This window comes from Callospermophilus lateralis, chromosome 9 (genome assembly GCF_048772815.1).
Source record: "Callospermophilus lateralis isolate mCalLat2 chromosome 9, mCalLat2.hap1, whole genome shotgun sequence".
NCBI classification, from domain to species: Eukaryota; Metazoa; Chordata; class Mammalia; order Rodentia; family Sciuridae; genus Callospermophilus; species Callospermophilus lateralis.
Genome location: NC_135313.1, coordinates 76,070,485 through 76,085,484, shown reverse-complemented (window position 1 = coordinate 76,085,484; position 15,000 = coordinate 76,070,485). Strand labels below are relative to the sequence as shown.

General features: G+C 36.5%; 1 protein-coding gene across 3 annotated transcripts in view; it reads left to right on the top strand.

Annotated features, from left to right (window-relative positions):
- Window positions 1-15,000, top strand: part of Fmnl2 (formin like 2) — a 282,989-nt gene that overhangs the window by 159,501 nt on the left and 108,488 nt on the right. For all 3 annotated transcript variants that reach the window (XM_076865569.1, XM_076865571.1, XM_076865570.1), the window contains exon 2: window positions 447-530. In XM_076865569.1, coding sequence (XP_076721684.1) covers window positions 447-530 — 84 coding nt within the window. The remainder of the gene's footprint in view (window positions 1-446; window positions 531-15,000) is intronic.

The window sequence follows — 15,000 nt, the reverse complement described above, 5'->3', positions numbered from 1 at the left end:
TCATTTTTTTTACTCCTTGTTCATCAAAGTGAGTAAAAAGTTGATGCTATTGGTGGTTCTGGTCATTTGAGTTTTCTTTTAGAGCTTTCTGTGCCTGGAGGCACCATAGTGCTTTAAGAAGAAATTGAGAAGTTACCTTCTGAAGAACCACTTCTGCCCTTTTTGTGGAGTCCAAAGGGAGGCTGATGTGATATGAAGAAACAAAGCATCACCTTTGCTGAAATGCAAGTCTGATGGTTAAGAGCAGACCATCTCACAGGACTTCAGAGCTTCCTTCCTCCGTCAAACCAATTTGATTTTTAATGTCTTCTGCAGGGTGTTTTAACTGACTCAGTTACTACTAGGAAATGAAAGTCTGTCACTGAAGGGCCATAGTGTAGTCTTTGCTCTGCCTACCTGTTATTTACTGACAGACCTTTTTCCTTTTTCCTTTTTTTTTTTTACAGAATGCTATGAACCTACCTCCTGACAAAGCCAGGTTACTGCGTCAATATGACAATGAGAAAAAATGGGAACTGATTTGTGACCAGGTAAGAAACAGTTATGCTTTTATCAAGAAAATAAGCGATGAAGCCAATATTCTACATTAAAACCATAATCTTATTGGGGCGGGGGGAGCCAGAAGAGACCACAGTTCTCTCCTGTACACACTGGACTTTTCCCAGGTGATGCATGGTTTTCTAGTTTTTGATTCCTTGCCTTCCTGTTTCTTATCACCAAAGGAGAAGCTAAAAAATGACTTTTTTTTTTCATTATTTTAATTCTCTCATTTATTTGTTTTTTTGAATTGTTTTTGAACCCAGGGTTGCTTTACCACTGAGCTACATTGCCAGCCCTTATTATATTTTATTTTGAGGCAGGGTCTCTCTAAGCTCCTGAGGCCGGCCTCAAACTTGCCATTCTCCTGTATCAACCTCCTGAGTCACTGTGATTCAGGTGTGTGCCGCTGGGCACCCAGTTCTCATTTATTTTTAAATATTTTACAGTTTGATGTTCAGGGAAAGCTGGTGAAGTGGGCAACCAAATTCAGATGATCTCTTTCTCATATAACAGTTTATGCTGCTCGAATTATATGGGTCCTCTAAGTTTTTTGCCTTCATATTTCTGTAAATTGATAGATGTGAAAAGGTGAATTGTTCATAAAGTAACATTATTTAGACTGATAAAACTATTTCAGATTTTAGCCATTATCTAGATATTCTTGTTTAATCATTACCACATTATAAAAAATTTGGACTCTTTAGAGGAATGTAAAATATAAAATAGGCAGTGAAATTCTTCCTTTGCCTTTCCCCTCCAAATTTTAGTCTTTTATTAAAGATTCATTGGTAAGACTTAGAAGTCTCTCCTTTAATTTCTGTTTTTTATTTTTTTAAAGCAAGATCACTTTCTAAAGCGGGGTAAGCCTCATGCTGTGGGGAATAAAGTGTGGCAAGGGACGAGAGGGATTTTCTGTCAGTCATAGGCAGAGAGTCCCTCTTCCCTAGAAAGTAGATGCCTACAGTTCACATAAAGTTTCTAAAGCATGCCTGGGAACTTGGTTTACCTTAGTTCTTAAAGACAAAACAACCAACCAGTAAAGGGATGGTGATAAAATCGCCCTCTTCCCTCCAAGCTGTGCATGAGCACCCAGAGTAGGCAGTAGCTGAAGAGGAAGACGCTGATGCACAAGATACAACCTGTGAAACCTAGCTCTATTTGAGACTTAGTATCTATTGAGTGTTATCTAAACCTGTTATTGCAAGTAAGGTGATTTTATAATGGTAAAAAGATCGTAGAGATAATTAATATTAGAGAAATGTAATCACATAAATAAGGGAAGTATAAGGGGGGAGTGAAAAAGTCTCAAGTATGGCCACCTATGAGAGTGAAGGAGTGCAGTGGCAAATGTAGGCTGCTTCCCCATGGTCCTCTGTGGGCCCTGCGAGGGGCAGACCTTTCCCTCCCTTCCTCCCTTGCACAGACACATTCACCTGCTCCTTTCTGTCTTTATTGAATTATTAATTTTTACATCCCAAGTGCCAGAAAGGGATGATGGAAAGCTCCTAACAGCTGCATTCTTCTCTCAGACCAAAAATATCTTCATAGGGTTGATGCTCGGCTTTAGGGGTTCTTAAGGCTAAGGAAGGAGCAGTCCGGTATCTAAGTTTCTGATTTTCAAATCCTCAAAGTCCACGTTGTCATTGCCCTTAAATGTCACTATGCCAGGGCATGGAGAACTTTTCTACTTCATCTGTTCCTCTTTGACAGTCCTGTCACACGTTAGAGGCTCCACACTGAAGTGACTTTGTCAGCTCTGAGGCATCATTTGTTAATAATAGTTAAAGAATAACAATTATTTATTGCAAATAGCCAGCATTTAGTAAGCAAGTTATCTTAAGGTCTTTGTGTTTAGTATTCAAAGCAGCCACACTTATTTGTATTTCCATTTGGCATAGGGGAAAACTGAGACTTGAAGATTATTTTCCAAAGGTCACATAGCTATTAATTGGTAAAGTGCACAGGTTATCTGATTCTGGAGAATGAGCAGATTTGGGGTTTATGCTCTCAACCCTGCCCTCTTTTGCCCTCCTCATAAGCTGCCAGTAGTATATTGATTCTGAGTAGTATACTAAGAATCAATAAAAATAAAGATTCCCTTCTCTGTCTTGCATTTTGGCATGCTTTGGTGAAAAGGAGAGAAAGCTGGCAGGTGTATCTCGGGTGCTGAGCCTACCTACCCACATCACCACTATGATAAACCATCATTTTTGGTTAACCGTTTGTCTTTGTGAAAATGATGGCCAGCAGAAAATTGAACTTTTTGTCATATATGGGTAACCCATGGGTATGTCACTTACATGACTATCATTGGCCCTTTAATGCTTGTGAGGGAAAAATCAAAAACCTTGAGCTGAAAGCATTCATAATGGCAACCATGGTGCAAGGATTTTATTACCGTTTATCTCCTCTGTTATATACATGAACCATGTCATATATTTTTTGGTACCTAAGGTAGATCTGTCTATGGTATCTAACTAATAGACATCCAAAATACATTTGTAATTATGATTCCACTTATAGAAAATGTCTAGAACAATCAGTAGAGATGGAAAGTAGATTAGTCATTGCTGAGGACTAGGAGGGGGGCACGAGGAGCCACTGCTCACATGTGTCAGGTTTTCTTTTTGGAGTGATGCAAAAATTCTTAAAGTACACAGTGGTGATACCTGCATAGCTATGTGCACATACTAAAATTATATATTTTTAATGTGGATTTGGGGAATGTAAATTATCTCAATTAAAATAAAGATATTTACTTTTATCATAATCAGGGATAAGGAACCAAAAATAGGAAAAAAACTTAAGAAAAATAATGAAATGTTTGTGTGTGTGTGTGTGTGTGTGTGTGTGTGTTTTTATTCCAATTGGAACAAACTAATTATAAAGACTTTATGGGAAAATAGGAAAAGTGACTAAGAGGATTCCAAGAAATTATTGTTTGATTTGGTTGAGTTTGATTTTAGTTTGTGATTATTTAAGGACCTGCCCTTATATTTTAAAAAAGGCATATTGATGTAGAGTTAAAATTATATGCCTAAGGCTTTCTTTAAAATACTTCCTCAAAGGAGGAGCAAAAAAGGGATAGATAAAGGAAATCTGAAAAAGTCTCTGCAATTAATAAATCTTGAATTTTGAAATATGTGGAATATAATATATTTTCAATTTCTGTGTATATTTGAGAATTCATTATGGCTGTAAATTTTAAATAAATAAAGGTATTTGCTTCTTAATAATCTTTGTTTTCTTTTTAAGATGATTTTTATTTTCTTTTTTATAAAATATAATTAATATTAACACCCTTAACTTGTTTATAGGATTGGAGATGATGGATGTAAAGTACATGGACTAATAATTGGCATAGAGTAGGCACTTCATAAATTATGTGGCTGCTTCTGCTACTGATGAAGAACCCTAATATCAAATATTATGATCATTACTTTTATTTTCATCTTGTTCTCAAAAGATTCAGGAACATTTACTGTATTGAAACTATCATCCATTGTTACTCAGATGTACTTTATGGTATTAATGCATGTTGTATGACACTGTCAAGAACAGCCTTAGCTATAGATTTTTGGTCTGAGAAATTTTCAGGGCAAGTCTTGGTTGTAAAGTTTTAAAACAGTGACTGTGGGGTGTCATTGACATCTAACATATGAAACACCCTCGGCACTTGATGCTTTGTGCACAAATAACAATTTTATTTTTTTAAGAAAATAAATCTAGACATTTTATTTGTCATTATAGTATGCGTGCTTTAGATTAGGAGCACTAAGTAAGAGGTAAAACTAAGGAAACTTATTTCCAAAGGAAGTATGTGAATACTAGTGTTGGAAGATCTATGGAGAAAATTTGAGGTGTCATTTCCATGAAAAATTATCATACAGACACTATGAATCATGCAGTTAGTCACACTTCTTTTTTTTCCCCTTAGCTGCTAGAAGGCTTAGAGGCAAATTTGTGGCCTACCCTGACCAACTCTACAGTATTTTAATGATATGTGTTTGTTTACCAACCTCATTCATGGCTTCATCTAATTTTTTTCTGCCCAGATTTCCCTTTCACATTGCTTTCCTTACCAGAAAAAATCATGAATAAAGTTGTAAACTTTTGTAAGTCATCTTTTTGAGCAAATTAAATATAAGATACATGTCAGCATTACTGTTGAACAAAGATTATATTTCTTTGATAACTAAAATTTTTTCTATACTGGCGACCTTGTGCAAGGTGGTACTCTGAATCTGCTCAGCTTTCCTAAGAAAGTAAATATGGAGTGGGAAAATAAGTGCTTTAAAAAAAGGGTGGGGATGGGGTTATAGCTCAGTGGAGTGCTTGCCTAGCACATAGAGGCACTGGGTTTGATCCTCAGCACCACATATAAATAAATGAAATAAAGGTCCATTTGTGTCCATCCACAAATTAAAAAAAAATAATAAAGTATTTATCAAGTTTTAACTTAGGAAAAGCAATAGAGTTATCTGCAGCTCATCCTTTTATTTGTTATACCAACATTTTCATACTCATTTTGAAAGTATTTTAAAAAAATACATCTCTTTCAAGAGTTAGTTCCTTTAAGGTATGAGTTGTGTGGCATTTGTTTGTGTACCTCCAGCAACTTCCTTAGTACCTCAAACAATGCTTATTGAAAGTATGTTGAGCCAAAGAGATAATGTTTAAATGATGTGTATGTTCAGGAGCAATGGAGAAGCAAGCTAGCATTATTGGCACAGATGGCAGAAAAGAGGTGGCCTGGGAGACTAACTACAGGTTTACTGTTTCTTTATTCCTCTTGCCCTCTTGGTGTAGTTTGCTTGTGCTTAGTGAAACTAAACTTCATTGTTTAATTCTACAAAGTCCTTTAACGAGAGGAAGGGTTCCTGGTGTAGTATCAAGGAGTCTACTTATTTTGTATTTTTGGAGGAGAGCTGGCTCTCTACCTTCCCCTGGCCAACTGAAAAACCTGGCTACAGGCTTGGTGAAATAGTTGTGACTCCAATTTTTTGGCTGATATCAGGAGCAAGATAGAAATTTTTTTCTTTTAAAAATTGTGTTAACATATACATAATATAAAGTTTACCATTGTAACCATTTTAAGTGTATAATTCAATGGTATTAAGTACATTCATATTGAAGATAAAAAATTTTAAGATGACTTATTCTGATGGTATAGATTTTATAAATTTTACCTCAGATTTAATTAAGATGGAATCCCAAAGAATTTTTTCCTTTGATACTGGTTATTGAATGCAGGATTCTTTACTACTGAACCACATCCCCAGCTCTCATCCTCCCTACCCTGCCTTTTTAAAAGAATTTGAAACATGGTCTTACTAAATTGCTGAGGTTGACTTTCAATTTGTGATCTTCCTGCCTCATTATTTGGAGTTGCTGTGATTACAGGCAGGTATTGCCATCCCTGGCCTGAGGAACAATATTTCAGCATTGACTTAGTGCTTTCCTAAGCCACTGCAAAATATAAAGATGATCTGAGTCAGGCACAGTGGCACATTCCTGTAATCTCAGCAGCTTGGGAGGCTGAGGCAGGCGGATTGCAAGTTCAAAGCCAGCCTCAGTAACTTAGATGCCATCTTTAAATAACATATAAAAAGGGCTGGGGAAATAGCTTAGTGGTTAAGTGAGCCTGGTTTCAATCCCCAGTACAAAAAAAAAAAAAAAAAAAAAAAGTGATCTAAGTGTCTAGTGGGTCTCAAGGGTTATGGGACTATGGGAGATAATCTTAACTCTGGGTAAACGGAGCCACAGTGGGGGATCTCCCTGCTGGATTTTGGATGATGCATACCTGAGTATCTATTTATAGACTCTAAAAAATGGGCAGAGTTTCCATAAGGACCTAATTTCAAGGACTGTGTAGGATCACCGAGGTAAATTTTATAGTAGCCTGCAATGACTAAGAGTAGAAAACTGGAAATGCTAAGTTCCTTTAGTAACTGCAAGCAAAACCCCACAAGCTGCCCATCAATAAGAGGGCTCTTGCAGTCACATTTATATCTATGGAAAGAAAGAAGTCACTTGTGCATTGATTTTCTGGGCAGACCGTGTGCTAAACCTTTGGGGTTTGGGGCATTGGTAGTTTCTCACAGGTGGGAGCTCTTAGCACAGTGTTTACTATGGGTAAATGCTATATTTAGGGAGTTCAGAGATCCTGGATGAACTTAGACTTCCAGATCATTATATCTGATGGGTTATTAGAGGTCACTTCTTCCAACCCATTTTGATTTTATTTTTTCTATTGGGAAAGTTAAGACATCTTGTCAAAAAAAATTTTAGTTGAGCATATGAAATAAAGTAAAAATCCTTTTGTCATTTCTACCTACCCGTTCTCTGGCTCTCTTATTTGGTAGGTGATGACAGTATGATTCATAGTATGCATGACTAGGTCAATGTCAGGGTCCACGAAGGTGAGATGAGAGCAGCTGCTTCCAAGCCAATCGCAAGCCCTTTTAGTTGTTCACTGAACAGGCACCTGGAAACAATTCACTGAAGCAAAGATGTTACATGTTGGGGATAAGGGGAAATCACTAAAGTTTCTCTCTCTAGGTGGTTTCTTTAGGTGATTTGGGGGAGGGGAAAACTACAGAATTTCCCCATGGGGAAGGAGCTTGGTTCATAACTGTACATCTGCTGGATGATCAAGTGTAAGTGTTAGAGAATTCAGGACATTTGAGATGACTGTTGCTCATGTATGTAGGTTCCATGATTGTATAATGCAGTCCAGAAACTGTGAGGGGTGCTATACCTAAGTGAAGTTAGAAAGCTTCTTCCTGGGACTATGGGTACTGATGGAGTATCTTCAACATGGCCCACCTTGCCTCTTAATGGCTGGATATTGCTTTGCGTTGTATCTTTGGGAAAGGGACTGGGGGAGAGTAGAGAGATGGGAATCTGACTTTTCTTCACTTGTACAGAGTAGTGTGGGAGAGTGAAGAATTTTCAGGAATTGTACCCACTTAGGTTCCTGAGTGAGGCACTTCAGGGAGATCAGATTATAGCCCTCAAGGCTTGGCATGAGTGCTCTTCCACCTAAGGGCTCCTGCTGCCACTCAGCCAGGCTGAGTCAGTCTGGTAGCGCTAAGATTCTACATTGTTAAGATACTTTATTATGGTGAGAACTGATCACTTGTCCTTTTCAATCCAACTGAACCATACCATGTGAAAGTTTTTAATCACTAAGAATAATTATATTTTCAGGTGTGGTGGCTCATGCCCGTTATCCCAGTGACTTGGGAGGCTGAGGCAGAAGGATCATAAGTTTGAGACCACTGGTGAGACCCTGTCTCAAAATAAAGTGTAAAAAGGGGTGGGAATGTAGTTCAAGTGGCCCTGGATTCAGTCTGGGTATATAGTTCATTAAAGTGGATGCTTAGCATTTGCACAACCCTGGCTTTCAATCCTCAGTACTGCTAGAAAGAAAGAGAAATGTTTTTCTTTCTTTTTTTTTAACCCTTCACTTGTTTCCTTTTGCTATTTCTTAAAAAGGGAGTTACTTATTGAATAACTTTCAGCAAATAGTTAAGCAAATTTGTCACTAGAATAATATTTCCTAAATAAAAAAGAGCAAATATATCTGATTTTTTTTTTTTTTTTTTTGATGTTCATGTTTTCATGAACCACTTAGAACTCTTCTCTGGCAAGTAACCAAATATTGCTGATCATTTTTTTTCCTGTGGCCCATCAGATTCTTTGTGAAGAGTGCCTGTCCGTGGAGCACCAGTGATAATAAATGAGTGGTGATTCTATGGGTTTTTATAGCCTCCTTTAGCGCAAGTGGCTGCTATGTTAATAATTTGAGCAAGCATATGGAGAGCGGAGATATTGGACAAGTTAAAGGAAATGAAAATGATGCCAGCAGATTTCCCCTTCTCCTTGCTTCCAGACGCCCAGCTTAATCTGCTTTTAGCCCCTATCCCCAAATTCCAGGCTTTGATTCTACATTTAGCTACACTTTGTTCTCTCTCTCTCTTTTTTTTTTTTTTTTTTTTTTTACTCTCAGCTGTTGGGATAGCCAATAGCCATCACCCCCTACTCCTCCTGCTACCCTTTTGCCTACTGACATTTTTACTATAATTTTATTTGATATTAAATTGTTTTACATTTTTACTATATTGTCTTAATTCCAGTGTATGTTGGAATGTTATTTATTTATTTGCATTACTAGGGATTGAATCCAGAGGCTCTCTACCACTGAGCTATCTCCCTAGCCTTTTTTATTTTTTATTTTGAGACAGAGTCTCTAGGTTGCCCAGATTGGTCTCAAACTTGAAATTCTCCTACTTTAGCCTCCTGAGTTGATGGGATTAAAAAGTGTGCACCACTGTGTCTGGGTTTGTATTCATTAACAGTGTTTTTTTTGGGGGTGGTGATGGTGATCAGTGGAGTGTGTGTGTGATCTGTTTAATTCTATTCAAAGTATATCTTTCAACCCTTGGAGTTTTTCCTCTTATTTTGTTGTCTGGTCTTTACCATCTTTATTTTGGCTATTGGATTAGTTAGATTTTTTTCATTGGGTATTTTGTTTTCCAGTTTATCTTTTTTTCTTCAAATTCATTATATACCTTAAAATTAAGAATTTTCTATCCAAATAATGTTATCATGATTAAAATTAATAATAATTCCTTAATATATTATATTGCTCAGTTCATATTTCCCAGCTTTCTTTATGATGTTCTTTGTATCTGGATTGTTTAAATAAAAAAATAGCACAGGAGCAGTCATACACTGCGTCTGGATATTTAAGTCTCTTTTAATCTAGACAGCCTTTTGTTTGTGATGCTCTTATAATTGAGATGCCAGGCAAACCCTCTTGTAGGACATTTTCACTTTCTACATTTACCCATTTGTTTCCCAGGGGTGAATGAACTCCTGAATTTTATGTCAGCTTAAATAGTTAAATTTAAGGCATGTTAGATGGATGTTGAATATCTTTGTGAAGAATATCATAGGAGACAAAAATGTCTGATGGTTTCACCTATATATAAGATCATCCAATTCATTAGGGGAAATCTGATCACTGCATTCTATATTGTGTTTTCATCTTACCATGGGAAAGAATCTGTATAGTATTACTTCATTACCTATCAACTTGGTGCCTAATGGTTTTAATACCAATTGATAATCTTTGGCTGGAGTGTTTCATTAGGAGTTATGAAAACAATGATTTCCTAATTTTCTTTTTCTTCTGCATTAAGATAGCAACTAAAACTTTCAACTGGGTCTTGGTTTATTCTAGAATATGATTATTCCTAGATTACTTTATTTCAGTTGCCATTTTTCAAAGTATTTGAATAATTGCCTCAAAAGGTGACCAATGAGTTTTCTGATATGTTAGAGTTTCACTGTGCATTTGATGCATTTTCTAAGTCATTGTGTATCTATAAATTAATCTTGAGGCTTTATTATCAATTCTTTGACCTGTGGAATACCTTCTTGTTGACTTTCTGTGTCTTTCTGACATTATCCTTGAAAGTTCATTTTATGCTAAAAATATCTCTTTGGTTTAACGTGTGCTTTCCTTGCACCACAACCAGAGTAAGTCATTTCTTCAAGAAACCCTGTTTTTATTGGGGGATGATATTGGAGATAAGAATGTGAGAGTAGCAGGCCATCATAGCTGCTGGGAAAATTTGCTTCTCAGAGTTCACACTCTGAAAATACATAACTAAAATAGTGAGTTCATGGACTGATGATATAGCTCAGTGATAGAGTGCTTGCCTAGTATTCATGAGGCTCTGGGTTCCATCCCCAGTGCTCCCCAAAACAAAACAAATATATAATAGCATAAGGTTATACATTATTAGTTCATACTGATCTATCCAAATCAAATTTTATTATTACTCATATTTTATACAAATTTCTTCTACATGAAATATGATTCCTAATATTGATGGACTTGTCTTTTCCAACAACATAAAAAAGCTTTAAAAAATAACAATACCAGTATAATTACCACCTAAAACACTATTAAAATTGCTGAATGACATATAAAAATGTGTTTTGTGTGTTCCAGAATTATCTGTTTTGCTAGATCAAAGCAACAGAAATGTGCTGGACGTGGTGGCATATCCTTGTTATCCAAGTGACTCAGGAGACTGAGGCAGGAGGATCATAAGTTTGGGACTAGCCTGGGCAACTTAGAGAGAACCCATTTCAAAATAAGAAATAAAAAGGACTGGGAGTACTAGAGTGTTAGAGTCTCACTGGGTTCAATCCCAGTACTAGAAGAAAAGAAGAAAAAAGAAAATAGTTATGTGTTTTCTTGCAGTTTGGAAATCAGAAACTTGAATTCAGGGGGTTAGCTGAGCCCTGTTCCTTCCAAGCTTGTAAGGGAGAAACCTTGTTAGCCAGTCCAGCTTCAATTGGTTCTAAGTAATTCCTTGGATGGTGGTTACATAAATTTAATCTTTGCCTTCATCTTTGCATGAAATCTCCTTTTGTTCCTATGTCTATTTATTTTCTTCTTTTGTCTTGTGTAAGGCCGCTTACTGTGAATTTAAAACTTACATGGATAATCCAGGATGAGATTCTTAAATTCATTAAGTCTGCAAAGACCAGCCCCTTTTTGCAAATATGGTCATGTTCACTGGTTTAGAGGTTAGGATAGAACATACCACTCTAACCTGCTATAGTGCCAAATGTATAAGGATTCACATAGTAAGGTTTTTATTTACATAAGAATCTAGTTGGAGGCTGTTGGTCATGAAGGGTAGAAATTCTACAGTCAAGAACCCAGGTGAGGTTCTTTTCAACAGGTAGCTTTTTCTTTACTCTGAGACTGCCTTCAATTAGTGAGAGATAAAAATGTGGGTACACACCTGGGATGACACCTGGGCCAGTCTTGGGAGGAACATACAATTATCTACAGTCACATTCTGTTGACTTGGCCTGCACAGGAGGATGAGAAATGCAGACTAGGAGAAGGCCCAGGAGGAACAACACTTTTAATAAACTGCAGTTGCTAGTCTCTGTCCCAATGACCAATTTTGGTTTGTTCAATTTTTTTTTTTTCAGGTTGTATATTCACATAAAACCTTAATATTCAGACTTACTTGTACTTAAATATTCATTAACTTATTCATTGGATAGGCAGTTACTTGTATACATTGGGGACAGCAAATAGTGAGAAGAGAGTATGTGGACCAAAGTTTTCCCCAAACAGGTACCTCAAATGAACACTTTAAATTGAGAAAAGGCTCCAATTGTTGCTAGTTCCAATTCATTTGTACTGAGTTCCAGCAATGTGCCAGGTGAGGATTGACTATGGATCTTAGTGATTTTTGCCAAACTTTAGGGGGGAAAAAAGATACTTTTGTCTCTTGGTTACTTTTGCTTGAGATTTTAAACAGACTGTTTCCTTTTCTTGAGGTCTCCAGACCTGAGGATTGACTTAATTGTTACTGGAAAGAAGAAAAGTTTCTTTTTGTTTCCTTCCTGAAAGTAGTTCTCCTTCCATTAGGACTCATTCCAGGCCTCCAGTTCCTTCAGCACTGGAATAGCAATCAAAGAAGCAGATGCCAGCTTCCTAAATGTTGAGCTTTTGGGGTTTTAATATCTCTGGAGTCCTGGAAAATTGAATTTGAACTTAGAAATGAATTTACATCTTTCCTCTTTAGAGCAGAGGGAAAAGATGCTGGCCTACCTCACAGGGTCTAGGCTGATAAGTTGGCCCAAAGAGGAGGGGATAAAATGATTCCTTTCTAAACTTTTGTCTTTAAACTGATACAACTGCTTGTCAAAAGTGCTATTTGGCATCCATTGCCAGAGCTAGATGCTGAGGACTCAATCTGAGAGTTTTAGGCTCCCTTTGTCATAGTGAATGTCACATTGACTTCCTTCCTGTCTGGTTATCCAAGTGGAATTATAGACTCTTCCACTCTTTGAAGCAAGTTAATTACCTGAGCTGGTTTAGATTAAATGATCATGTGGTGTGAAATAAACTTTATTAGACAAACATCTTTTATAAACTCAGGGACAATGTTTCAGGAAATGGAGAATTATATAGCAATTGAATGGACACGGGTTAGACCAAGATTGACCTTCAACCTCATCTTTGAGAAAGTGATTGATAATAAACAAACTTAAGGCATGCTAGCTAAGAATTTCTAGCAGGTAATACAAATACTACTTGTTTAATGCTTGAAATTTAACTCAATCTTTACTGTGGAAGGCTATTTTTGTTCACTGCCCCCCCCCCACACACACACAAATAACTTTGTTGTTCAGCTAATAGTTTGTGTTGATACTACAACAGTTGCCTGATTCTGAAAATTTTTATGTTTAAAAAAACTATAATGGTTTGGAAATTAAAAAAAAAAATGGCAGTGGAGGACCTAGATCATCATGTGATATGGCTTCTTCACCATCAGTCATTTAAATGACTTATTCATCTTGCATGAGTATTTTGAAGTGTCCAGTATATAGCTCTTGCACAGACTTTAATAAATTTATCCCCAAGGATTTCATGATTTTGGTTGCTATTTTAGTGATATATATTTTAAAAAATTTTTTAGTTATTGATGGGCTTTTATTTTTTATTTATTAATATGTGGTGATAAGGATCGAATCCAGTGCCTCGAACATGCTAGGCAAGTGCTGTACCACTGAGCCACAATCCCAGCCCATTAAGTGATATTTTTGAAGTATAAGTTTCTTGTGTTTTTTAATAGCCTGTCTTACCACTTCATTTATCCCTTCATGAAGAAAAGTGGTTTATGTTGTATCATTGCATTGATTAAAACCTAGTTCCATGGTTGAACATTGTATTATGGCTTCTTTACTGTAAGCAACAACCATCAATAAATGTTGAAGCTTAGTATTCTTAGCTTGTCTCTTATGTTTAAATCTGTACCTTAAGTAAAGTATAACAAGTAGTGAAGGCAAGACTAAGATCTGACTAAGAATAACTTGTCCCTCTTTTCAATTGCTCTGCTCACAAGTCTTTATTTACATGTGTCAGACACTGACTTCAGTGTAAGGTACCTTCCTTTACTGCCTCAATGCTATCTGCTTTAAAGTTTCACAAATATAAATTAGGCTCTGAATAAATATTCCAAGCAATCGATTGAGGAAGCACTTACTGAAATTGTGAGAATTGTTTCCATGTGTTTCCACACAGTTTGAATCGGAGCAAATGAAGTTTTAGAGAAGCCAATTAGTATGACTATAACATGGAAAGTAGTTCTTAAAATAGGAGCTTAGCATGCTTTCAAATTCTACAGTGAAAAATTTTAGTGCTGTCATCTAAATTGTGAAAAACCTAATGGTTTCTACAGGAAATATAATTTCACAACAGGCTTATTCTGTCTTTTTGTTTTTTCCTTTTTCCCTGATCAGGATCAGAAATATTATTCATTCTCTCCACCAACCAATGTTTTATTTCATGATACATGATTATCTCTGGAGACTTAAAGATCTTCAGTAATTTATTCTCATTCAGAAGGCATTCCCAAGTACGATTCCTGGGATATGTAACAAATATGGGGGAGAGGGTTTCATATTGACATTTTCAGATGAATAAACAAGATGTGTTTATATCTCATAGTTTTACGTTTGTTTTTGTTTGGTATTGGGTATGGAACCCAGAGCCTCATATAGGCAAGTGCTCTACCACTGTGCTATACCTCCAGCTGTACACCTTGTATTTGCCATTGTCCGACTGGGCGAAATAACTGGGACATGACAAGCAACTTGAAGGTTGAAGTGGGAACTACTTTATTGCGAGTGAACTCAGCGGGAACTGAGCGGGAACTCAAAGTAGCGGGTACCCTAGGTAGCAGGCACTGCCTCTCTGCTGGACCTCAGAGGTACATATACCCAACTAATTACACACAGCTTAACTTAATTAACATAAACTAGATACAGTAGTCAGTCATTAAGGAATCCTTATCCTCTTAATGGCTTGCTGGTGTTGGCTCAGAAACCACTCCTCCTAGCAAACTGCCAGGCACCATCTTAACTTGGTTGTGGCCCTCATCAGTATTTTTATGGGAAGAGTGTTCTCCAGAAAGTTTGCAAAATTTTCATGAAGGCACAGACTAAAACTATTGTTTTATATTGTAAGTCTGTTTCTTTAAGCAGAATTGAAAATATTCCTAAGTCTTTGCTTGCCAAGCATATGCACATTTTCTTTGTAGATTAAAGAGGGGGATTCAGCAATCCAAAGAAGGAAGTACAGTGTAAAGCCATAATTAATAAGCATTAGTATTCAGGAGAACTGTTTGGGGAATATAAGAAAATGCAGATTCCTGGCTACGTAATGGATTGGATCAAGAGAACTTTCAGTTTAATAAGCATCCTTAATTGCTTTAGAGGCAGGTCTTTGATAGTTTATACTTAAAAAAAAAAAAAAAAAAAAAAAGCCAGCCTAAAAGAATGGAAATCTTTGCCTATTGAGAAAGGAACAAGAAAAGACTTTACAAATAATCCTAGAGATACCCATACCAG